We start from the raw sequence: 25,633 nt of genomic DNA, 5'->3' as shown, positions 1-25,633 counted from the left end.
ACACCAATTCAAAAGAACCTATGCACACCAATGTTCATAGCATCACAATTTATAATAGTCAAATACTAGAAGCAACCTAAGTGCCCATCAGTAAATGAGTGGATCTAAAATCTGTGGCACATTTACACAATGGAATACTGCACAACGGAAAGGAAGAAGGAGCTCATACCCTTTGCGACAGCATGGGTAGAACTGGAGAGCATTATGTTAAGTGAAATAAGCCAGGCAGTGAAAGACAAATACCATATGATCTCACCTATAAGTGAAACCTAATCAACAAAACAAACAAGCAAATACAGTATAACCAGAGACATTGGAATAAAAAAAACTGACAACAACCAGATGGGAAGGGGAAGGGTGATAACGAGAGAAAGAAAGGAAAAGGTCATCAAGGAGCCTGTATAAAGGATCTATGGACAAAGCCAACAGTGGGGTTAGGATTGAGTGTTGAGGTGAAGGTGGGTGTGATAAGGAAGAGTTGGGGGGGGGGAGTAGGGACAACTGTAGGTGAACAACAATAAAAATAATAATAATAATAAACTTAAAAAAAAAGAATCCATCATGGGTTAACACAGCTTTCAGATATTGCTTAGAGATATTGCTAAGATGCTTTGGTGAGTGGCAGAACCATTTGGATAAGTACACATCCTACCAAAATCACTACAGATGGGAACAATCTCATTGAATTTACAAACTCTAGTGTATTCACTTTTAGAAACCATGTTTCAGGCTCTCTGCTTCTCATGTTCAACAGACAGCCACATTTTCCTGTACAGTGCCAGCTGCAACCCTGAGACACAATGGTGAAGGTCAAAGTGAATGGATTTGGCCTATTGAGTACCTGGTTACCAGGGCTGCTTTTAACTATGGCAAAGTTGGTATTGTTGCCATCAATGACCCATTCAGTAATTTCAACTACATGGTCTACATGTTCCAGTATGACTCTACTCATGGCAAGTTCAAAGGCAGAGTCAAGGCTGAAAATAGGAAGCTTGTCATCAATGAAAAACCCATCTCCATCTTCCAGGAGCAAGATCCTACAAACACTAAATGGATGTAATGCTGGTGCTGAATATGTTGTGGAATCCACTGGTGTCTTCACTAGCTTGGGGAAGGCCGGGGCTCACATGAAGGATGGAGCCAAGAGGGTCATCATCTCTGCCCCTTCTGTGGATGCCCCCTTGTTTCTGATGGGTGTGAACCATGACAAGTATGACAACTCCCTCAAGATTGTCAGCAATGCCTCTTGCACCACCAACTTCTTGGCCCCCCTGGCCAACGTCATCCATGACAACTCTGGCATTGTGGAGGTAACTCATGACTACAGTCCTTCCCATCACTGTTGCCTGGAAAACTGTGGGTGGCCCCTCTGGGAAACTGTGGTGAGATGGTTGAGATGCTTCTCAGAACATCATCCCTGCTCCTACTTGGCACTGTCAAGGATGTAAGCAAGTTCATCCCTGAGCTGAATGGGAAGCTCACTGGCATGGCCTCCTATGTCCCAGCTTCCAATGTGTCAGTTGTGGATCTGGCCTGCTGCCTAGAGGAAGGTGCCAAATACAATAATATCAGGAAGGTAGTGAAGCAGGCATCAGAGCCCCCTCAAGGGCATCCTTGGCTATATTGAGAACCAGTCTGTCTCCTGTGACTTTCACAGTGGCACCCAGTTCTCCACCTTCAATGCTGGGGCAGACAATGCCTTCAATGACCACTTTGTCAAGTTCATTGTCTGGTATTACAATTTGGCTACAGCAACAGGGTAGTGGACCTGATGGTCCACTTGCCCTCCAAAGAATAAGAGGCCCCAGCAAGAGGAAGAGAGGCCTACAGCTGCTGGGGGAGTCTTTGCCACAAATCAGTCCCTAACACAGGGCATCTTCTGATCTCCACTGTTTCCATCCCAAACCCCCTGAAGAAGGGGAGGGGCTTAGGGATCCCTACCTTGTCATATACTATCAATACAGTTAACTGTACCCAAGTAAATACATACATACATGCATATACAGATCCCATGTTTTTTAGCCATTTGTAGTCATGTTTCCTACACAGGTGTAGGTGATGGCCTTGTATTAGTAGGAAGAAATCATTCCTAGAAAAATAATACTACCTTGAAATTTCAGAACATATTCCAAGTCATAAATGCTAACATTTGAAAGACAAAATTAATTGCTCTCATCTTTAGAAAAAGGAAAACTGAGGAAAGAATTTTTTTAAGATAACACCATGAGTCCAGGGTCACATATAATTAATTACATGATAAAACTGTTGGATCCTCCCCAGGAAAGGCAGCCATAGGTTTCTGCAAAGTGAGAATTTCACTTAGGTAGTAGAAAAGATAGGAACAATCTTAAAAGAAAAAGTTATGTAATTTTCTCATTAAACAAACACCACATGTTAAGAGTGGTTATCTAATTATTTCAATTTTTATTTCTGTTATCTATAGTTTCTATTTTTCTATAATAAACATTACTTTCAATGCCCATATTTTTCAGCCTTTTCTTTGGAAAGGCACCAAAGAGGAGGCTTGCTTTTACCTTAGTAAGATTTGATAAAATTCTTGAGACACTGAACATGGTTTCGGGTTATGCTTCTAAAGTTTCTTGAAGCTCTGGCCTTTTCTCCAGTATCCTAATGCTTCTTGAGTAACAGCACTGTGATATCTAAATTTCTCCTTGCATTTCAATCAACTGAAGTGCCCTTTGCCTTTATTGTTAGGCGTGGTTGCCTCCAATATTCAGTGTTTTTTGCACTCGGAACAGCTCTATATTCTTTTCTAGCTACACTTTTTGTTTAAAACTTTACTTACATATTGAGGTGAAATGTGCATTGTGGGAATTGCCTAGATCTTTGGTGTACAAATAGATGACTTGTAACAAATGTATTCACCTATGTAACCAATACCCCAATCAAGATACAGTGGTCACCCCAGAAAGTTTCCCAGTTCCAACTTTCCAGTCAATCCCCACCCTCTAGAAGCAAGTGCTCTTATGATTTCTATCACCATGGCTTTTCTTTACTTGTTCTTCACCTTCATTTAAATAGAACCTTACTGCACTATCCTTTTGTGTCTGGCTTCTTTCAATGAACCTAATGTTCTTGAAATGCAATCATGTTGTTGTGTCTACCAGTAGTTCATTTTTATTATTGAGTAGCCTCCCTTGATTGGCTAAGCCACAGTTCTTTTACCCATTCTCCTGTGGAGGGACTTAATCATCAGCTTTTTAAAAAGTAGCTTTTTGATCCCTGGCTGGTGTAGCTCAGTGGTTTGAGCGCAGTCCTGTGAACCACACGACCGAAGTTCAATTCCCAGTCAGGACACATGCCTGGGTTGCAGGTCAGTTCCCAGCAGGGGACTCATGAGAGGCAACCATACGTTGATATTTCTCTCCTTCTCTCCTTCCCTTCCCCTCTAAAGATAAATAAATGAAATATTTTTAAAAAAGAAAAAGACAAAAAATAAAATAAAAAAGTAGCTTTTTATTTTGTGAGATAATTCAAAAATAATAGAATCTCATATAACAAATACTAGTGGGAACATCTTTATCCTCTAATTGTTTGCTTCTAATATTTTCTGTTCAACATTTTTCAAGTATTTTTATAACTGTGGTAAAAAGCATATAACATAAAATTGATCATCTTAACCATTTTAAAGTGTACAATTCAGTAATATTAAGTATATTCACATTGTCAACCAATGGCTCTCCAGAACTTTTTCATCCTGCAAAAACTAGAACTCTGTACCCACCAAACAACTTCCCGCTTCTCCCTCCCATCACCCCCTGGAAATCACCATCCTACCTTCTGAGTCTGAATCTGACTACTGTAGAGGAAACCTATAGTGTCTTTTGTGATGTGTTTATTCCACTTCTCATAATATCCTCAAGTTTTATTCATGTTGTAGCACATGACAGGATTTCCTTTTATTAAAAGGCTGAATAATATTCTATTGAGTGTATATACCATGCTGTGCTTAACTACTTATTTGATGATGAATATTTGAGTTGCTTCCACCTCTTGGCTATTGTGAATAATGCTGCCATGAACATGGATATACAAATATCTCTTTGAAATTCTACTTTCAATAAGTTTGGACATAAACCCAGAAGTGGGATTGCTGGACTATATGGTAGTTTAATTTTTAGTATTTTAAGAAACTGACAGCCTTTTTTCCATAGTTGTTTGTACCACTATGGAAAAAAAGTGGTACATAGTGATACCATTTTACATTCCCACCAAACAGTGCTTTAAATAACTTTTGAAGGAATCAAATATCATAGTTACATTTGAGGTCCTAGGTTAGCTTTTCCTTTCGCTCCCCTCTTTTTCTGCCCAGAGAGAGTCACTATCCTGAATTTGGTGCTTCTCTTGCCCATGAATGTTTTTATATTACTTTGTTCACTTGTTGTATCTACTACTATGGATAAGATGTCTTCTGTCACTCTGATTTCTTCTTATTTTCTCAATAATGTCTTTTCTCTCTCTCTGATAGTTTCTTGAAGTCCTACAGTTTTACTAGAAATTGCCTAAGTATGGCCAGTTCCACATGTTTTCAAATTACAAATGGTTTTAAATGTTGTTAAACTTACTTTGCTCACTATTCAGAAAATACTTTCATTCTGAGGCCCTACATCTTTCTTCAATTCTGGAAAATTAATAATAATTTCTCTTCAAATATTGCTCCTTCACCATTCTCTCCACGCTCTTATTCTGGAGTTTATATTCAACAAATGTGAGAGCCTTACAATCATTCTCTGTACCTCAATTGCTCCTTCAGCATTTTGGCTCCCCACCACATTCTGAACACCTCCATGCTATGTTCCAGTGTAAAAGTGTACTCTTTATCCAGCTAGAGTTCATCCCATTCATACATAGTTTATTTCCATACTATATTATTTATTTCCACGATTTTTATTTACTTTTTATGTTTTTCTATTTAATGGTGTATAATTTCTTCAACACCAATCCAAAAAAACCTATGCACCCCAATGTTCATAGCAGCACAATTTACAATAGCCAAGTGCTGGAAGCAACCTAGATGCCCGCCCATAAGTAAATGAGTGGATCCCAAAACTATGGTACATTTACACAATGGAATTCCATGCAGCAGAAAGAAAGAAGGAACTCCTACCCTTTGCAACAACATGGATGAAACTGGAAAGCACTATGCTAAGAGAAATAAGCCAGGTGGTGAAAGACAAATACCACATGAGGAACCTAAACAACAAAATAATCAAACAAGCAAAATATAACCAAAGACACTGAAATAGAGAACATGCTGACAGTGTCCAGAGGGGAGAGGGGAGGGAATTTCAGGGGAAATGGGTTTACAGGAACAAGTATAAAAGACACATGGACAAAAACTATGAGGGGTGGAAATGTGAGGGAGGGGAGGGCTGGGTGGGTGGGCTGGGATGGGAGTAAAAGACAGAAAACTGTACTTGAACAACAATTAAAATAAAAAATAAAAATAATTTTTTTCAATTACAGTTAATATACAGTGTTCTATTAATTTCAGGTATACAACATATAATTACTTCTCAGATGGAAGTTACACTTAATTACTCTGAATGCCCTAAATATTTAAAGTCTATCAAAATCTATAAATTAATCTGTGGTAAACACATATTCAAAATACTGATTTCACTGGTTATGATTTTTCCCACATAATTTGCCCTGACACATTTACTTGTTTTCTTCTCCTTAAAACATATATTGTCTTAATTCTTACATCTTTACTTAAAGGTAGTAAAACAGAGGGACATGCTAGTCTCCAAATAACAATACCCACAAGGATATTACCTATATGTGAATACACACTAAGAACATGGTCTCAGGTTTTTCTGATTATAAAATTATACATACTAGCAAAATATTTTAAAAACTTGGAAATGTTTATAGAAGAAAACAGGATCTGTTTCATATTGATATAAATACTGTATGTCTCTAACAATATTGGTTTTATGTTGATAGAGATGTTGTATCTATACCAATATAGATATCATTGATAAAAATATATGATTGTGGTATCATAGCACCCCTCTGATATAAGAAGCTGCTGAGGTGACAGCCACAGAAAATCGTTAAAAGAAAGCACCACTAAATCATCTGTGTGTCAAATGAGGCTAATTATACACAAACCCTCCTTGTCAGAATGTGGATCAAATGCACAGTGGGGCAGCTGGGAGAGATGTGCCCACTCTGTACAATGATTTAGAGGATGGACATTTGCTGAAGGAGTGCCTCTTACAGGTGTTCCCAAATATGCTTCATCATCCAAAACGTTTGGTCACATTAAAAGAAGTAGAATTTCTCCGAATAGAATTTGAATCTGAAAGCTCACTAGCAATAATGCAGATTATTTTCTGCATTATAAGAGTTTCATATTTATGAGCAAATGGTGATTTTCTATTTTCTTTATAAATAGTTCCATCTGAAAGTCTCAGAGTTGTTTTCTGTAAAAGAGACAAGATTTTTTAAATGCCCTTTTGTTTATTGTCTTTAATATAATGATTTCTATTGTGGAAGTGGTTTATAAAATGCATTACATTTTATAATTGATTTTGTTTTTCTTCAGATGTTCTGTGGTTATCCATGAAGTACAATAATAATATTTAACATTTATCGAGGGCTTACTCTGTATCATGCAGCATCCCATTTAATTTACATGTATATCTCTATAGAAACTCATGCAGTTCTCTCAATAGTTACATATAGTAAATCTTATTCTCAGATCCCTTTCATATGATGGGGAGAACGGGAATAAGTTGCCCAATACTAGTCAGGAGTGAAGCTAGGACTTGAATCCTATAGACTGATTCCAGTCTTCCTTTTTTATATTTAGATCAATATTTCCCAAAGTATGAATTATGTAAAGTTAATTGCACAGGATATTATTAAGGGATTTTTAAAAGAAAAAAATGTGAATTAGCTAAATAAGGTTGGAGAATATTGGGCTAAACAAATGGGTTTCTCTCCTGTAGGATTTCTCAGAGTACCTAAAAGATCATAAACTCTATAAGTCTCTAAAAGACAAACATGGAATATAATGTTTCCCAGTCCTCCTTGAACACAAAACTCTTTTTGGCCGAGTCTTTTCTGACTACTGGCCTGCAAACTACATCTATAAAATAGCAGCCTGAGAATCAGTGGTTAGAAAACTGGTTTACAAACCTCCCTGCCAACTGAGGCCAAGTTTTTACTTGGAAGATCTGAGGGCTGTTAAAGACTGGAAGTTGCCCCTGTGTACTCCTGGTCTTTACTTTATAAATGATTATTCAGGTAAATTGGTAATAACTTCCTGGGGAATCATTTAGCTATACAAACAAAAAGCCTCTCAGCCTTGGGGAGTTCAACATAAACCACTGGGGTAAGAAGAAAATACTAGAACATCAATTTAAAACTTTACTCATTTAATTTTTTCACGTTTTGTTATATATGTGTATTTGTATAAAACATATGCCAAAATTATAAATTTATTTCTAAATATTTATTACTACTATAATACTTAAGAATATATTATTTGATTATACATCAAATATATACTATAAATATGTATAAATTATGTATGATATTGCAATAGTAAAGTGTATATACTTTGCAAATAATTATATATATGTATACATATACATGATGACTTACAATAATATTGTAGCAGTAAAATATATGTAAAATACACAATAGCCTAGAAAAAAACTGATTTTCTAAGAAAAGGAAAAAATTACAAGATATTAAGTTCATATGCCTAGCAGAAAGGACTGCAATGATAAACCAAAATGTTAATAGTAATAAGATCTTAGTAGTGAGATAAAGGGAATTTCTTTATTTTCTTTGTGCTTTTCTCTGTTATCATAACTTTGTACAAGAAATATGTATTTTTAATAAATAACATATTTACAACATTCAACTTTTGACAATTACAAACATGTATACAGTAACAAAGTCTTTTTCCCGGGCTTCTCAAACAACCCTTTCCCTCAAAATTATCCAAAGTTATTGATTTCTTGTGTATCTTTCAAAGGATGCATTATGTTGATACGATCTATTTATATACACATATTCTTTTTACCTTTTATCACATAAATAATAGCATACAATGCACACTGTTTTTCACTTTGCTACGTTAAATAATCTTGTATATCTATCATTTCGCCCATGTGGGGAATATATCCGCAGTATAAAAATGGGGATAAAAATTTCTAAAACCTTTCTTTAACCCTAAAAAGACTCATATAAAAAAGTTCTTCAAGTAGAGTGGCTAGTTCAAAAGAAATTTACATATGTCATTTGGATAAATATTGCCATTTGAAAATTATTGCCATATTCCAAAGCTATGAAAATATCTTCTCATGTTCTCTTTTGGCACTTTAATGTTTGATTGGTTTTTGGCTTGTGTGTCTGTGTGTGTGTGTGTATGTGTTTTATACTGCAATTTAGAACCTTTCACATTTATCCTGGCTTAATGAATACTTAAGAAAAACAAATTATTTAAAATATTAAACTGCCCACTCAGTGGAAATTCAAGTGCTGGTTGTCCCCGTCTGTTAGATCACAGGATCTAGATGCAAATAAGGACGACTTGCAAAGGCTCAGCTTACACAGCAGATGGGTACCAGCCAGACCTCTGCTCTGTTGTGTGCTGGTTATTTGCTGCCAGAGCCACATTGTAGTGAAGAGACATATTCCTTCACATGAACTTTTCACATCGGTAGAACCCAAGCCACTGGTTGGATTTTCCTTCTGAAATATTGTAAGTTGCTTTAATCATTTAAATAAAAAACAAATGGTCTTCCTGTGTAGTGGGGTGTGTGTATGGGGGGTGTGAACTCATGTATGACAGTGTGAGAGTATAAAAGAAAGGAACTCTTTATTCTTGCAGCAATTCTGTAGACCTGTTTCTCACTGGCAAACCTTAGCAGCTGCACCGAAATGTCAGATGGATTTGCACAGCTGACTCAAGTCACTGAAAAGAGAGAAGCACAGTAGCTCCATAAACTGACCATCTCCAGCCAAGCCCTGCTTAATATAGACACAGAATAAGCTCAGCCTCAGTCACTCCTTGCTGCTCAGCAAGCACCACTGGGGTTCTTGGGGGGAAAATCTTTCAAAGGGATGTTGACCTGGGATACTTGTTAACTGGGGAAACTTTTTGAGAGGTTTTTCAAAATCATCTTTAATTATTTCTCTTTTTCTAGTAAAATAGAAAAAATACAGAAAAAAAATCATGTCCATGCACAGCAGGAATTCAGATCAGGAAGAACAATTTGATGAAGAGATTGATGAAGATAAAATCTTGGCCAATTTGTCCCCGGAAGAGCTGTTAGAACTGCAGTCGGAAATGGAAGTCATGGCTCCTGACCCCAGGCTTCCCGTGGGAATGATTCAGAAAGACCAAACTGACAAGCCACCAACAGGAAACTTTGACCATAAGTCTCTTGTTGATTATATGTATTGGCAAAAGGCATCTAGACGCATGCTGGAAGACGAGCGGGTTCCTGTCACCTTTGTGCCATCCCAGGTAACCAGGGATTTGTGTACAACAGAGAAAGGGTGCCTGGGCTGGCAGGTGTCCATGTGGCAACTGCCATTTTTCAAGATTTCATGTTTTGAATTGTTCTGTTGCCACTTAAAGATGAAATTATAATGTTTAATATTGGAAATTTCTGAAACACCTATATGATATAGCTGTGAGGGAAAAGTTGATCATTTTGTGTAAATGCCTTTGTTTTTTAAAAAGTTGTTGTTTGGTTTGCCGTGTAGAAAAGTCTGTAGTCTGTAGTCATGAAATTTTATGAATTAACTCATAACACAGAAGGAGTTGTCCTTAATTTTTGTTGGCTCACAGACCCCTTTAAGAAGCTAATGAAAGTTCTGTACCCTTTGTTTCTGGCACATACACACATATGCTATATTTCATATACAATTTCAAGATATCATGGTCCCTCTAGAGTCCATCCACATACCGTACAATTAATCAATTCAAATAACTGAAAATATCCAACATTCCCATAGTGCACTGGATATCAGTGATTAATTTAGAAATGAATAACTATCAACCTGTTTTAAAGATAGTTCTTTCTTAAATGTTCTTACCTGAAAAGTAGAATTGAGGTTAAATCTATTAATTTATTGTATATTAGCATGTTTTCTAATATGATAATACTAGGAAAAAAGACAGAGATCCCAGGTAAAGTCTCTCTTAGTTGTGCCTGCTGATATAGATAGATCTTGTCACATTACTGTCACACAGGCTGCAATTAGAAAAGTTGTAAACTGGTTTCAAGGGCAGGAGAGTATAAACATGTAGTGAAATCAAGACAATAAATTGCTGGCTTGATGAGGTTGGAGTTTGAGGTACAACTTTTACACATTTTACAATTGGTGTAAAAGCCAATCCTGTATAAACAACTTCAGAAAAAGAAAATTGATTGGGTACTTTTCACACTTTTTCTTCTCTTGGTAGAATTTAAACAGCTTGATGGCTGGCTCCCCCTACTGGGGAAGATGACAATTGCTTAGGTATTGTCAACTGTCAATCCCAATTTATTAATTCGTTATGTGCAGTAAGATCAAGTTCTTGTTCGGATGAACCTGTGACTCCAACTGCTAACTACCTTTCAAAATGACGCCTCTGAAGTAAACATATTGTATAGGAAAGTGCACAAATTGATGGGCAACAATCTAACAAACATTATTGATAAAGACTGCCACTTTTCTTCCCAGACTGAGCAATTGTTTCTAAATCTCTGCGTAATCCTATCCCCCTCTGTAGCTGGCTTTGCCTCCTACATACCATCCTTCAAAAAGGAACTGAACTAGTGAACCTGTCCTTGTAGTAGCCAGGGCAGTTTTTACAGAGCCAAGCAGACAAAATCAAAATCAAAGCTATTGGTATATTCCAAAATATCAAACTGCTCTCATTTTCCCCACAGTATTTTATGTTCTTAGGGAAACTTGATACATACAGTGTACTAGATTAGCTAGCAGATGAAGAATGTAAATTTTGGTTCTGGCAATAAGGAAATTATTGTGTAACTCAGCTAATGAGTACAAAGGTGACTGACTATTCAGCTGACTGACTAAACAAAACAGATTTCATTGTATTGGTAGAAAACTCCATTAGGTTTTCAAAACAAATCATTATTAGCTGCTTCTGGAATCATACAGCATTTTAAAAAACAATACTGAGTCCAAACACAAAAGGTACTATATTTCATTTTAATGTATAGGATGAGGTAAACATAGCCCCAAAATGGGCACTTATGTATGTGTGTTTCCAAAAAATTATATTTATTTTGGTTGTATTTGCTTACAAAACTACTATGTGTTTTAAACTTTGTTTAAAAAGCTCAATCGCTCTAGAATTATATACTGTAACAAGTGACTATTCCCCTAAATGCTTCTTCTCCTCCTCAGTTATCTTAATCATTACCTCTCTTCCTAAGAGCTAACTACTAATTTGATGAACAATACAACAGACTTTTGCTTATACATTTATAAAATTTTATATGTTGTATGTATGTTTATGTGTATATGTACATACATATATACATAACAGAATACTATACACACAGTTTATTTGCTTACATTTTTCTGAATAATAGATCTTTTTATTATCTCCAGTCTACATGGCTCTATTCTATATTTCTTCACTGTTTCTTTTAGGAAACCACTGAAGAGCAGCATGAAGAAATAGACAGAGGTGGTAAAAAGGTGTCCCAGTATTTAAAAGAAAAGCTCAATAATGAAATCATTGCAAATAAAAGAGAATCCAAGGGAAGCAACAATGTCCAAGAAACAGATAATGACAATAATAATGAAGATGAAGATGATGAGGAGGATGAAGAAGATGAGGAGGAGGAAGATGAAAGTGAGGAAGATGAAGATGAAGATGATGAAGAAGATGAAAGTGAAGGGAGTAGTGAAAAAGCAAAAAGAGAAGAGATAGGCAAAGGAAAGGAGCCAATTAGAAATGGCGAGAGCCACCAGCAGGCAGCTGACCAAGCATTTGAAAGACAAAAGGACAGACCAGAGTCCCAAGAGAAAATTGAGAAAAAGATATCAAAATTAGATCCTAAAAAGTTAGCTCTAGACACTAGTTTTCTGAAGGTAAGTGCAAGACCTTCAGGAAACCAAACTGACCTAGACGGAAGCTTGAGGCGAGTTAGACAAAATGATCCTGACATGAAGGAACTCAACCTGAACAACATTGAAAACATCCCCAAAGAAATGTTACTGGACTTCGTCAATGCAATGAAGAAAAACAAACACATCAAAACCTTCAGTTTAGCAAACGTGGGTGCAGATGAGAATGTGGCCTTCGCCTTGGCTAACATGCTGCGTGAAAACAGGAGCATTACCACACTCAACATAGAGTCCAATTTCATCACAGGTAAAGGAATTGTGGCCATAATGAGGTGTCTCCAGTTTAATGAGACACTGACCGAATTGCGGTTTCACAACCAAAGGCACATGCTGGGCCACCATGCTGAAATGGAAATATCCAGGCTTTTGAAGGCAAACAACACTCTCCTGAAGATGGGCTACCATTTTGAGCTCCCAGGTCCCAGAATGGTGGTGACCAATTTGCTCACCAGGAATCAGGATAGGCAAAGGCAAAAAAGACAAGAAGAACAAAAACAGCAACAACTCAAAGAGCAAAGGAGGTTAATAGCCATGTTGGAGAATGGTCTGGGGCTGCCACCTGGGATGTGGGAGATGCTAGGAGGACCCATGCCAGATTCCAGGATGCAGGAGTTCCTCCAACCTCCTCCTCATCCTCCAAACACCCCAGCAGTCCTTTTCAATCGACGAAATGAAGTAATAAAAAAGCCATCACAGTCCCCTCCTTGCAGGACAGACCCTGACTCCTTTCGGGGAGTGACGCTAAAGAGAACCCAGCGCAAATCTCGGATGCCAGAAGCCAGAGAAGCACCTGAGAAAACCAACCTCAAAGATGTGATCAAAACACTGAAACCAGTGCCCAAAAATCGGCCACCTCCATTGGTGGAAATCACCCCCAGAGATCAGCTATTGAACGACATTCGTCACAGCAACGTCGCCTATCTTAAACCTGTAAGTAGAAGGAAGGAGAAACGGTGAACAAGCGCTACAATAAATGTATGTCAACTCTACTCCTGTTTGTTTTACCACCAGGACAGCCTCACTAATTGTGACTAAATTAGAGATCTAAATTACTGGTTATCCCCAAGAACATACACCTACAAACTTCTGTAACAATATTAACATCTAACAATTACTAAACACTTATGATAGGCCAAATTCACTATATTAATTAACTCATATATATCATCTTAACAACCCCATAAGGTAGGTATTAGTATTCTCATTTCATTGAAAGAAACTTAGGCTTAAAGAAGTTAAATCACTTACCCAGGAGACACAGAGCTGACAATCAAGTCTTGAGGAATCTGATGTAGGCATAAGAATGAGGTCTAAGGAGGTCAGTCATTTGTAGATATCTGAGTGCTTCCAAACTACTTTACAAGTTGATTCATTTTCAGTAGATAAAGAGAGATGACTGGCACTGCATTTATACTTTTCACTGTTTAGACAGGCAGACAAAATGGTAAACCTCAGGTTGGTGTCACCACAAATTAATGGAGTTTAAAATATTTTACCATTATTTCAGTTTTATTTTATTTTATTTTTAAGATTTTATTTATTTATTTTAGAGAGAGGGGAAGGGAAGAAGAAAGAGGGAGAGAAACACCAGTGTGTGGTTGCCTCTCACATGCCCCCTACTGGGGACCTGGCCGGCAACCCAGGCATTTGCCCTGAGTGCAGATTGAATTGGCAAGCCTCTGGTTCACAGTCCACGTTCAATCCACTGATCTACACCAGCCAGGGCAGATTTCCAATTTCTTGTTTTTTTCTCTTTGCTTTGTCAGCACTATGATGTGAATGTTGGAATGCTTGAAGTTGTCCCAGAGGCTGCTTACACTATCCTCATTTTTTTAGATTCTTTTTTTCTTTTTTTTTCTGATTGTTTTAGTTTATGTTCCAAATTTTTTATTTGATTCTTGGCTTCATCCACTCTACTGTTGTTTCCTTGTAAATTGTTCTTTATTTCAATTAGTATAGCCTTCATTTCTGACTGGATCTTTTTCTTTTTTTAACTTTTTGAATATAGTTTATTGATTAAGCTATTCAGTTGTCCCATTTCCCCCCTTTACTCCTCTCCACCCTGCACAGCCTCTCCCACTCACGTTCCCCCACTTTAGTTCATGTACATGTATCATACTTATAAGTTCTTTAGCTTCTACATTTCCCATACTATTCTTACCTCCCCGTCTATTTTCTACCTACCATCTATGCTATGTATTCTCCATACCATTTCCCCTGCTCTCCTACTCCCACTCCCATGTTGCTAACCCTCCATGTGATCTCCATTTCTGTGGTTCTGTTCCTGTTCTATTGTTTGCTTAGTTTGTTTTTGTTTTTGTTTTAGGTGTGATTGTTAATAATTGTGAGTTTGCTGTCATTTTACTGTATATGTTTTTTATCTCCTTTTTCTTAGATAAGTTCTTTTACTGTTTCATATTTCAGTTTTAATATTTACTATGATTCACTATTACTGCTGCTGATATATGAAAATGTTCTATTCCTTGTAGCTTAAATACAGGAATGAATTTCTTTCATCATTGCTATGACATCATTTTAATGAACAATTACTTAAAAATCTAATGTGGAATTTACCAAGAGATGGCACTGATCAAATAGTTAATCTATTATTTTATCATAGAGAATCACAATTTTTTTTTAGATTTTATTTATTTATCTTTAGAGGGGAAGGAAAGGAGAGAAATATCAATGTATGGTTGCTTCTCGTGAGTCCCCTGCTGGGAACTGGCCTGCAACCCAGGCATGTGCCCTGACTGGGAATCGAACCTCGATCGTGTGGTTCGCAGGCCCGTGCTCAATCCACTAAGCTACACCAGCCAGGGCTGAGAATCACAATTTTTAAAAAATATTTTAAACAGATTTTCATGTAAGCTGCTTCTTTTTCTGCTTCAAAGACCTATACATTCTAAAATAAGATAGCTGTTACATATAATCATGTATGTATACACATACATATGTAGGTCCCTTATTCTCATCTGCTAATAATGCACAAAAATGACTTTTATTCAGAGAGATTCTGACTTTTGCTAGAGCAGGAGCCAGGATGAGAACACTAGAGGTCACATGAGGTCAGGTGAGAGTTCTTTGCCTGACCTTGCCACACCTGCTCTTCTCTGGCAGTCAGACCTCAGTAGGGAGTGGGCAAGGGGGTCATTTTGAGAGAAATTGTCACTTCTGTAACCAGTCATCAGTAAAGCATATCCAAGCTGCCTTGGTGGCTACACAGTCCAAAAAGTAACATTAGTCTGAAAAGAATGAAGAGAACTCTTTTTAAAATCTATGCTAAAGATGGCATGTAGCTTCAGAGTAGAGGAGAGAATGAAGTTCAAATGATCATCTGATCCAACTCCCTGCCTTCTACAGGAATATTCTACTGAGCAAATCTGCTTCCCTAAAGTCTGTTCAGCTCCAACCATTTACTCTCTCAATATGCAACAAATATTTGCATGCCAGGTGCCCTCAGAGGGGTCAGGAGTACAGCAGTGAATAAGACAGGTACAGTTTCCACATCACTGAACTTACAATGTAGGTTTTACAACATTCACAGTCAAAACACTCTGCCTTTTACTCAATTGAGAACACTTGTTTTAAGTCCAGATCCTAAAGCAAAGGACATTAAAATAAATCTGTGATAATTGCAAAATGTTCCATCCTACTAAATATTACATTTTACCTTTTCGATCTATTCTAAAGTGTTATCCATTTTAAGTTGTGTTTTTTAATGCCCACTAAGAAAGAAAAGAATGTTTCAAAGTACACTCTCAACTAATTTTTGAATGACAGTCTTGCATATTGGCCTCTGCATCAGAATGGCTTTTATGTGTTCTAAGGGATTGGCAATTTCGGCTGCTTTCTGTGCCTGGCTTAGCCTGCATGTACCTTGGATACAAAATGTCACACAATGTCATCTACATGGTCTCGTAAAGTGTCCCATGAGGAAAATGAAAATGCATTTTTCCACTGGTAAAAATTCATTTCACTAATGTCAGTTTGCTCCCCACTGCTCTGTTTTTGTGCCTTCCCACATACACAAGAAATTTCTGCTTTAATGCTGAACCATAGTGTAATCTTTAAAAGACTTCTTAAATCTCTTTATTTTGAAATCATTTTAGACTTACAGAAGTTCAAAGATAGTACAAAAATCCTTACATACCCACGACATTTTGCTACATTTGCTTTATCATTTTTTAAAAGGTTTTTAAATAGTAACACACTTGTGCATGGTTAATCCGTCCAAGAGGGGGGACCTCAATGGAGGCACAAACAGTAAGGAGAAAGGCTCTGATGTGTCTGTATTTGCACATGCAGCCAACTATTATAAATACCACTGACTGTTTTCAGGGTGGTTGAAATGTCATAAAACGTGCATCTTAGACTCAGTGAAGTACTATAAATGGCATCAGTGATGATGTCAAAAAATCCCAGTTAAAAGGGGGTATTTTGGGCTAGTCAATGAGACACAACGATGCTCATTTGGAGGTGAAATTAAAAGTTTGGGGGTTCTCTCTTTTGCACTGAATGTTCAAAGATGAGGTTAAAATTAAAATACAGTTTTGAAATCTTGTGGAATATTTATTACTGATGTTCCTAACTACACTATTAAATGCCAAAAAATGTACTTACAAATAAGTTATTCCTAAAAAACTTAAAAAAGAAAGAGTATTTTCATCTCATGGACTTAGAAATATTATTTTTGTATTTTCTAGAGTATATGTCATTAAGTAGTATGTTTATATTTTAAGATGGTATTTTTTTTATTTGAATGTTTATTCTCTCTCTACCACATGCTCTGGCCCAAGATATCTGAAATGAAGCTGCCAACAGAGAATAAGGAAAGTCTGTTACTTGCTTAGCTCACATGTTACATCCTCCAAGAAGCTGCCCATTTAGTTCAGTTTAAAAGAGATATATTCTGCAGGCCAGGTATTGAAAACTGGTGGCCTACAGGCCAGGTCTGAAAGCCTGTTTTATTTGGCTTGGCTATTATTATATATAATTAAAAATATCTCATTAAAAATCCCAGATATCCGGCACCACTTGAAACCTCATTTCTGGCCCCACTGGGTTTGCCATTTCACAGCACAGGTTAGGGAGCTGTGTACCGGCTTCTCCGGTGTCTCAGGCCCCACCATGTCCTGCTCCCTAACACCTAGCCTGCTCCACTCATTTCCATCAGTGCTCCTATAGAATTTTTTAAATTTTGTTGCTCTTGTTTTTTTAGCTATGTTTTAAAAGCCTTTGTGTTTACTATCAAATTGAATTTATGAGATAATGAGTATGAGTGAGTAACTTTCAATGAATATGATAACAGCCCAAAACAAAGACATTAGGTTTATGCAGGCTTATCCCTCAAGGCAAACGTATGATTTCCTTTCACTCAAAAATTCTGTGGTTCATTCACTGCCCACCATCTCAGATGCGTATTTTCACTTCTCACTGAGCTAATTGCATTTATGGTACATGCCAGCTTCTGTGCCAAACAGGGTCAGTTTTAACTTTACTTGGTTTCACTTTGGGCTTCCAGCCAGTGTCTAACGACAGTGCTAAATTCTCTTTTGGAAGGATTTCAGTTCAATAGTGACATGGAGAGCTATCCTGAGCCAAAAGAGTCTATGACACCCGAACAATCCTTTCAATTACAACATGAAAGATTATAGACTCTCAAGCCTTCGTCTCCATCTCTGGCCATTTCTTCTGTATCTCATTTATATGACTTTCTTCTTTCTCTTCAACTAGGTTCTCTAGATCCTCTCTTTCTGCAATTTTCTCCTCTTCTCCTTTGTTTCAATGACCACATAATCTGGGACGATCCCCAGATCTCTTTTTCAATTTATATCACTCAGGATTTTCTTGCCCCTTCATTCAATCTGTCTCCAAACCAAGTTTTTTGTTGGTAGGCCTGGTCATTTTTTCTGGTTCCCATTTTCCCTTGTATCTCCATTCTTTCACACATTCTGGTCTAAAGCCCCAGAGCTGTCTTTAACTCCTATTTTCCTGCTCCTGTTTCTTGCCTCCAAAAAGAACCCAGGAGAATCTACAAGCCCCAAAGCCTAAACTGTGCCATTTCTTTGGAAATGTTCTACTCCTTATAAAGGGAATCTCTCCATGGGAGAAAGCAATGTAACCTTTCAAATTCATCTCAAAAGAGCATATACTCACCAGGAATTGTATAGACCACAAAATGCCTTTCTCAAATACCTAAAGAGAAAAAGATACCAATACCTAGAATTTTTGACACAGGGTAGGGCCAAAGTAGGTTTATAATTCTGAGTACTCAAAACAGAGTTTATTCTTGTGTTACTATATATTAATTACAGTATTAGTTTCCATGTGAACAACTGTAAACCTACTTTGGCCCCACCCTGTATATTGTTTTCCTAACATCTGTGGGAGTGATTTTTAAATTTTATTATTAATCAAAACCACTTGGAAGGCTAACACAGATGACTGAGTCCACCTCTAGAGGTCCCTATTCAATAGGTCTTGGACGGGGCCTGAGAATTTGCATTTTGGACAAATTTCTTGGTGCTGCTGCTTATTTGGTGACTGTACTTGGACCACCACGACTCCAGGGCATCCAGGGCAATCCACAGTCTTGATTATTTTCTCTGACAGGCCTTTTTTTCCTGCCTCCATACCACCCTCTGCTCAAATTACCTTTTATTTTATCTCTGTCTGTTGAAATCTACCCAGAGAAATGTGATTTCTCTCAACAACAAAAGAAACCACACAGAACATCGGGATTGAGTACCCTTCCTTAATGTTTCCACTGCCCTCTATCTGTACCTGTCCCAGCATCTCCCACATTCTGCTTCAGGTTGAGAGTGCCCTTATGTGGACACAATGTAAGTCTCCTCAGGTCTTCCTCACCCCTATCCTGGACACCCACTGGGGTGTTGATCCAGAGCAGGAACTCACCCAGGTGTGAGGAATTAAATACCCTCTGCTGAAATGAATCGTTCCGCCCTGCCCAGCCAGTTCCATTCTCCATGAATGTATATATGTGGGATGCTGTCCATATGTGTGCATAGTGCACACACTAGTAAGCAAATTACTTACCCTGTCTGAGCCGGTACACTCTTTACAAGGCTGTTGTAGGATAAAATGAGAAAAATGTTCTAAAAACAAGCATTACAAAACAAACAAAATGGAAACACACAGTTACAGAGAACGAACTGATGGTTGATAGAGGGGAGGGACATTGGGGGACTGGGCGAAAACAGTGAAGGGATTAAGAAATACAAATGGATAGTTAGAGAACAGAGCTGGGGATGTAAAGTACAGCATAGGAAATATAGTCAATAATATTGTGAAAACTGTATGGGGCCAAGTGGGTACTTGAAATATTGGGGGGAACCACTCTATAAAGTACATGATTTTCTAATGATTATTTTCTACATCTGAAACCAATGCAGAATAATATTTAATGCTAACTGTAATTTAAAAAATTTTAAAGGGAAAAAAATAAGTGTTAACATTAATTACTAATTTATATTATTTAATCCTTAAAATAGCCTTGCGAGTTAGATACTACTATTGTCATTTTACACCTGAGAAAATAGATGCTCAACACCACACAGCTAGTAGGTGCTAGTCCCAAGTTAGACACAGGTGGCTCTAGCACTCGCCCTCTTGTTTCGATGCTATGCTTCACCAGGTGCTCCAAGCCCTAGAATAAGTTCCTGTTATCAAATGCCCAGTGAATGGCAGCTGTGATTGTTGTCGTTTTGCCATAACTTTGTGGCTCTCTGTCTAGAGTTTCTAATCTGCTATGTGTCTTTTGAGGTGTGTAAGCGTCGTCATTCCTGCTATAAAGCTCTTGAACTTCCAGGATTAATTTTTTCCCTTTTACTTAAATGCCTAAATCCCAGGTGCAACTGCCAAAGGAACTGGAATAAGAAGAGGCAACAGAATAATCTAGAAGAATAGGAATTGAAATAATGACTCTTGGATTAGAGTTGGTGTATCAGCAGCATCGTTCTGGATCCACATGGAACTGGGAACAATGTTAACAACGTCTGATGGGGGAATTTTATAAAAGGCAGAATGCTTAGCCCATGAAAAAATAGTGGCTGAAAAGGAAAGGGAAGGGGATGTTTAACTAACATTTGGGAGCAATGTTTTCTACTCCCAATCAGTTTGAGTAACTTCAGTGAAATTTAACTATGTTTCCAGCACAGAAGTTAAAAAGCTTTTTTTGTAAATGTTTGCTTTACTATTGCTTTCTTCTGCTAAATAACAATAAATACAATAGAAGTGTTAACTGTTATACTTCCATTTTTTCATCTTCCATCTCTTCTGCTGTAATTCACCACATAATATCTTAAAGGAACAAACCATATTTCACCTATGGAAATGTGATGGGTAACTTGACCTCCAGGCCTCTCTGATGCTTTGAAATGGAAGACTTGCAAATTAGCTTTTCTCTCATACTCAGCTGAGATTTCCATTTTCCAGCCCTGCCATGCTTTCTTTTTTGGCCATTCCCCTGGTGTTTTGGGACATATTTCTAATAGAGGTATCTGTGACAACCTAAATGTTTAAGCCACAGGGTGTGGAGAAAACAGTTTCCTGAAAAACTAATAGAGAAAACAAACCCTTCCCTGTTTCCACACACACAGGAACACTGGGAGGCAGCATGCTACCTTTCTAGAAACAAATTCTTATAAATAATATAGTTATTGAGAGGCTTTTGGTTTTAGCTAACTGTATTTTATTTGTTCCCTTTAAGTTTATCTAAAGATAAACAAGAGAAACTTAAGATAAACTTATCTAAAGAGTGAATCTAATTTGATCTTTTTTCAAATATATTTTATTGATTATACCATTACAGTTCTATTCCCCCCTTCATTCCCCTCCACCCTGCACACCCCCTCCCCCATCACTCCTCCCTTTAGTTTATGACCACATGTCTCAAGTTCTTTAGATTCTATATTTCCCCTACTATTCTTGCCCTCCCACTATCTATTTTCTACCTACTGTCTATGCTATTTTCTGTACCTTCTCCCCCCTTCTCCTCCTCCCACTCTCCTGTTGCTAACCCTCCATGTGTTCTTCATATTTATGGTTCCACTCCTGATCTAGCTGTCCTCTTGGTTTGCTTTTGTTTTAGGTGTGGTTGTTAGTAACTGTAAGTTTGCTGTCCTTTCACTGTTCATATTTTTCATCTTCTTTTTCTTATATAAGTCCCTTTAACATTTCATATAATAAGGGCTTGGTGATGATGAACTCCTTGAACTTGACCTTACCTGAGAAGCACTTTATCTGTCCGTCCATTCTAAATGAAAGTTTTGCTGGATAAAGCAATCTTGGCTGTAGATCTTTGGATTTCATGACTTGGAATACTTCTTTCCAGCCCCTTCTTGCCTGTAAGGTCTCTTCTGAGAAATCAGCTGACAGTCTGATGGGAACTCCTTTGTAAGTGACTGTCCCCTTATCTCTTGCTGCTTCTAGAATTCTCTCCTCCATTTTAATCTTGGCTAATGTAATTATGATGTGCCTTGGTGTGTTCCTTCTTGGGTCCAACTTCTTTGGCACTCTCTGAGCTTCCTGGATTTCCTGGAAGTCTATTTCCTTTGCCAGACTAGGGAAGTTCTCCTTTATTATTTGTTCAAAAAAGTTTTCCACTCGTGGCTGTTTCTTTTCCCATTCTGGTACCCCTATAATTTGGATGTTGGAATGTTTAAAGATGTCCTGGAGGTTCCTAAGCCTCTCCTCATTTTTTTGAATTCTTATTTCTTCATTCTTTTCTGGTTGGATGTTTCTTTCTTCCTCCTGGTCCATTCCATTGATTTGAGTCCCAGTTTCCTTTCCATCACTATTGTTTTCCTGTGCATCTCCCTTCATTTCAATTAGTTTAGCCTTCATATGTTCCTCTAATTTGTGACTATAATCAACCAGTTCTGTGAGCATCCTGATCACCAGGTTTTGAATTGTGCATCTGAGAGGTTTGCTATTTCCTAGTCGCTTAGAGTTATTGGCTGTGGGGCTTTGAGTTCTTCTTGAGCCATATTTTGGACTGTTCGTGCCTGTTATGTTTGAGGAGCGGAGCCCTAGGTGTTCACCAGGGCGGGGCCACTCAGTTGCTGGGTTGTGACCCTGTATGTGGAGGCAGGGTCAAAGGGGAGCAATGGGGATTCCCTCTGCCGCACCGTCCATCCCACTGTGTGTGAATGTTTGACCACAGTCAGCCCGTCGCCTTGTGTACTCACTGGGTTCGCCAGCTGGGGCCTGCGAGGTCTGTCTCACTGCTCTGCTGGTTTATCTGCGCGCAAATGTGTGACCACCGCAGTCAGCCTGCCCCACACTGTCACTGGGTCCGAGCTGCTACCCTAGCCACCTGTGCGCCTGGGTCTGGGGATCTTTCCTGCCCGACCCTGCTCCGTTGCTGGCTCCCCTCCTCTTACAGGTCTCAGTTCGTTGTTGGACTTCCATATAGTTCAATTTTCTATTCTTTGGCTATGTCTTTGTTTACTAAACCTTTGTTGTATTCAAACTTGGTTGTGGGAGAAGGCACAGTGTTTCCACCTACGCCTCCATCTTGGTGGAAGTCAATAGTCACCTTAAATGTAAATGGTTTAAATGCTCCAACCAAAGACATAGGGTAGCTGAATGGGTAAGAAAACAGGACCCATATATATGTTGCCTCCAAGAGACCCATCTCAGATTGAAAGATACACACAGACTAAAAGTAAAGAGAAAGAAAAACATATCTCATGCAAATGGAAAAGAAAAAAAAGCAGGGGTAGCTGTACCTATATCTGAAAAAAAAAGATTTTAAAATCAAGGCTATAGTAAGAGACAAAGAAAATCACAATATAATGACAAATCGAACAGTCCAAAAACAAATTAAACCCTAGTGAACATTTACACACCCAACATACAAGCACGTAAATATGTAAAGCAAATTTTGATGGACTTAAAGGGAGAGATTGACAGAAACACAATCATAGTCAGGGAGTTTAACACCCCATTGACTTCAATGGATAGATCTTCCAGACAGAAATCAACAAGAAGACAGCAGCCTTAAACAACACACTAGATCAAATTGATTTATTTAATATCTTCAGAGCATTTTACCCCAAAGCAGCAGAATATACATACATTTCAAGTGCACATGAAACATTTTCTAGGATAGGCCACATGTTAGGACACAAATCATTTCTCAATAAATTTAAAATTGAAATCACACCAAGCATCTTCCCTGACCACAATGCTATAAAACTAGAATTCAAATCACAAGAACACTGAAAATCACACAAAAAGACATGGAAGCTAAATAACATGTTATGAAACAATGGGTCAACAACAAGATCAAGGAACAAATCAAACCATACCTTGAAACAAATAAAAATGAAGACACAAAAAAAATCTCTGGGACACTGGGAAAACAATCCTAAGAGGGAAATTTATAGCATACATTATAGGCCTATCTCAACACACACACACACACAACAAAAAAAAGTTCAAATAAACAATCTAACTCACTTAATGGAACTTGAAAAAGAACAACAAACAAAGCCCAAAGTAAGTAGGAGAAAGGAAATAATATAGATCAGAGGAGAAATAAAGGAAACAGAATCTAAAAAAAGGGACAGAAGATCAAAGAATCCAAGACCTAGTTCTTTGAAAAGATAAACAAGATTAACAAACCTTTAACTAGACTCATCAAGGGAAAAAAAGGACCCAAATAAATAAAATCAGAAATGAAAAGAGGAGAAATAAAGGACTATAGAAATGATCCCTGAAAGTACAACTGAGAAGGGTGGAAATGGGAGGGAGGGGGGAGGATGGGGGGTGGGATGGGATGGGGGTAATAGACAGAAAACTGTACTTGAAAAATAATTAAATAAAAAATTTAAAAAAAAAAAGAGGAGAAATAGTCTTCCAACCAAGATGGAGACAGGTAAATATACTTTGCCTCCTCACACAACCAAAAGAAGGACAACAAAAAATTTAAAATTAAAAAATAACCAGAACTGCCAGAAAATCAAACTGTATGGAAGTCAGACAACCAAGGAGTTAAAGAAACATTCATCCAGACCAGTTGGAGCAGCAGAGATGGGCAGCCAGGGTAGAGAGCACTTGCAGCAAGGCAGTGACTGAAGGAACAGGCAAGGTGGCAGATGGTGGAGTGGGCAGTCTCACATTTGCGTGCAGATAAACTGGGAGGAACAACTGGAGAGAGAGACATCCTGCAACCCAGGGTTCCAGTGCAGTGAAATAAAGTCTCAAAACCTCTGACTGAATAAAACTATAGATGTTCAGTTGGTGTGAAAAACTCTCAGTCTCACAGGAGAGTTTGTTGGAGAGGCCCAAAGGGTCCTAGAATGTACACAAAACCACGCACCCAGAAATCAGCACCAGAAGGGCACAATTTGCTTGTGGGGTAGCAGGGGAAGCAACTGAAAGCTGGCCAAGAGCTGAGCAAGTGGCATTGTTCCCTCTTGGACCCCTCCCCCACATACAATTCCACAAAACAGCGACATGGGTTGCCCCAACCTGGTGAATACCTAAGGCTCTGCCTCTTACAATGTAACAGGGACACTAACACAAAGAAATTATGGCCCAGATGAAAGAAAAGATCAAAGCTCCAAAAATAGAACTAAGTGACAAAGAGATAGCCAACCTATCAGATGCAGAGTTCAAAACACTGGTAATCAGGATGCTCACAGAAATGGTTGAGCATAGTTGCAAAGTAGAAGTGAAGGCTATGCAAAGCAAAATAAAGGAAAATGTACAGGGAACCAAGAGTAACAGGAAGGAAACCAGGACTCAAATGATTTGAAGCAGAAGGAAGAAATAAACATTCAACTAGAACACAATGAAGAAATTAGAATTCAAGAAAACAAGGAGTGGGTTAGGAACCTCTGGGACAACTTTAAACATTCCATTTGAATCACAGGGGTGCCAGAAGAAGAAAAGCAAGAAACTGAAAACTTATTTGAAAAAAAACAATGAAGGCGCTGGCCGGTGTGGCTCAGTGAATTGCCAGCCTGCAAACCAAAGAGTCACTGGTTTGATTCCCAGTCAGGACACATGCCTGGGTTGCAGGCCAAGTCCCCAGTGGGGGGAACTGCACGATGCAACTACACATTGATGTTTCTTTCCCTCTCCTTCTCTCTCTCTTCCCCCCTCTCTAAAAGTAAGTAAATAAAATCTTTAAAATTTTACTAAAAAAAAAATAAAGAAAAAAGAATGAAGAACTTCCCTAATCTGGCAAAGGAACAGACTTCCAGAAAATCCAGGAAGCTCAGAGGGTCCCAAAGGAGTTGGACCCAAGGAGGACCACACCCAGGCACATCATAATTACATTGGCCAAGATTAAAGATAAGGAGAGAATCTTAAAAGCAGCATAAGAAAAGGAGACCGTTACCCAGGAAGGAGTTTCCATAAGACTTCCAGCTGATTTCTCAAAAGAAAACTTGCAGGCAAGAAGGGGCTGGAAAGAAGTATTCAAAGTCAGGAAAGGCAAGGACGTACATCCAAGATT

The 25,633-nt window shown here is 38.0% G+C and overlaps 1 protein-coding gene and 1 pseudogene across 1 annotated transcript; both read left to right on the top strand.

Moving 5' to 3' along the window:
* The first annotated feature begins 800 nt into the window (after nt 1-800).
* On the top strand, nt 801-1,798 carry LOC118983670 (glyceraldehyde-3-phosphate dehydrogenase-like; annotated as a pseudogene).
* Nucleotides 1,799-9,053: 7,255 nt separating this feature from the next.
* On the top strand, nt 9,054-20,843 carry LMOD3 (leiomodin 3). Its single transcript, XM_037040927.1, has 3 exons — nt 9,054-9,514; nt 11,662-13,071; nt 20,013-20,843. Exons 1-3 carry the CDS (start codon nt 9,221-9,223, stop codon nt 20,037-20,039), a joined length of 1,731 nt encoding a protein of 576 aa, XP_036896822.1. The 5' UTR covers nt 9,054-9,220; the 3' UTR covers nt 20,040-20,843.
* The last annotated feature ends 4,790 nt before the right edge of the window (nt 20,844-25,633 follow it).

This window comes from Sturnira hondurensis, unplaced genomic scaffold, assembly GCF_014824575.4.
Source record: "Sturnira hondurensis isolate 20B ecotype Veracruz unplaced genomic scaffold, ASM1482457v3 Scaffold0002840, whole genome shotgun sequence".
NCBI classification, from domain to species: Eukaryota; Metazoa; Chordata; class Mammalia; order Chiroptera; family Phyllostomidae; genus Sturnira; species Sturnira hondurensis.
The sequence above is the reverse complement of the archived record's forward strand: the minus strand, read 5'-3'. Positions and strand labels throughout refer to the sequence as shown.

Excerpts from the sequence above, each read along its gene's own strand:
- LMOD3 (XM_037040927.1), top strand. The coding sequence starts at position 9,221 with ATGTCCATGCACAGCAGGAATTCAGATCAGGAAGAACAATTTGATGAA. Across the intron at positions 9,515-11,661 it reads TCACCTTTGTGCCATCCCAG|GAAACCACTGAAGAGCAGCA; the intron begins GTAACCAGGGAT and ends TGTTTCTTTTAG. Across the intron at positions 13,072-20,012 it reads ACGTCGCCTATCTTAAACCT|GTGCAACTGCCAAAGGAACT; the intron begins GTAAGTAGAAGG and ends CCTAAATCCCAG.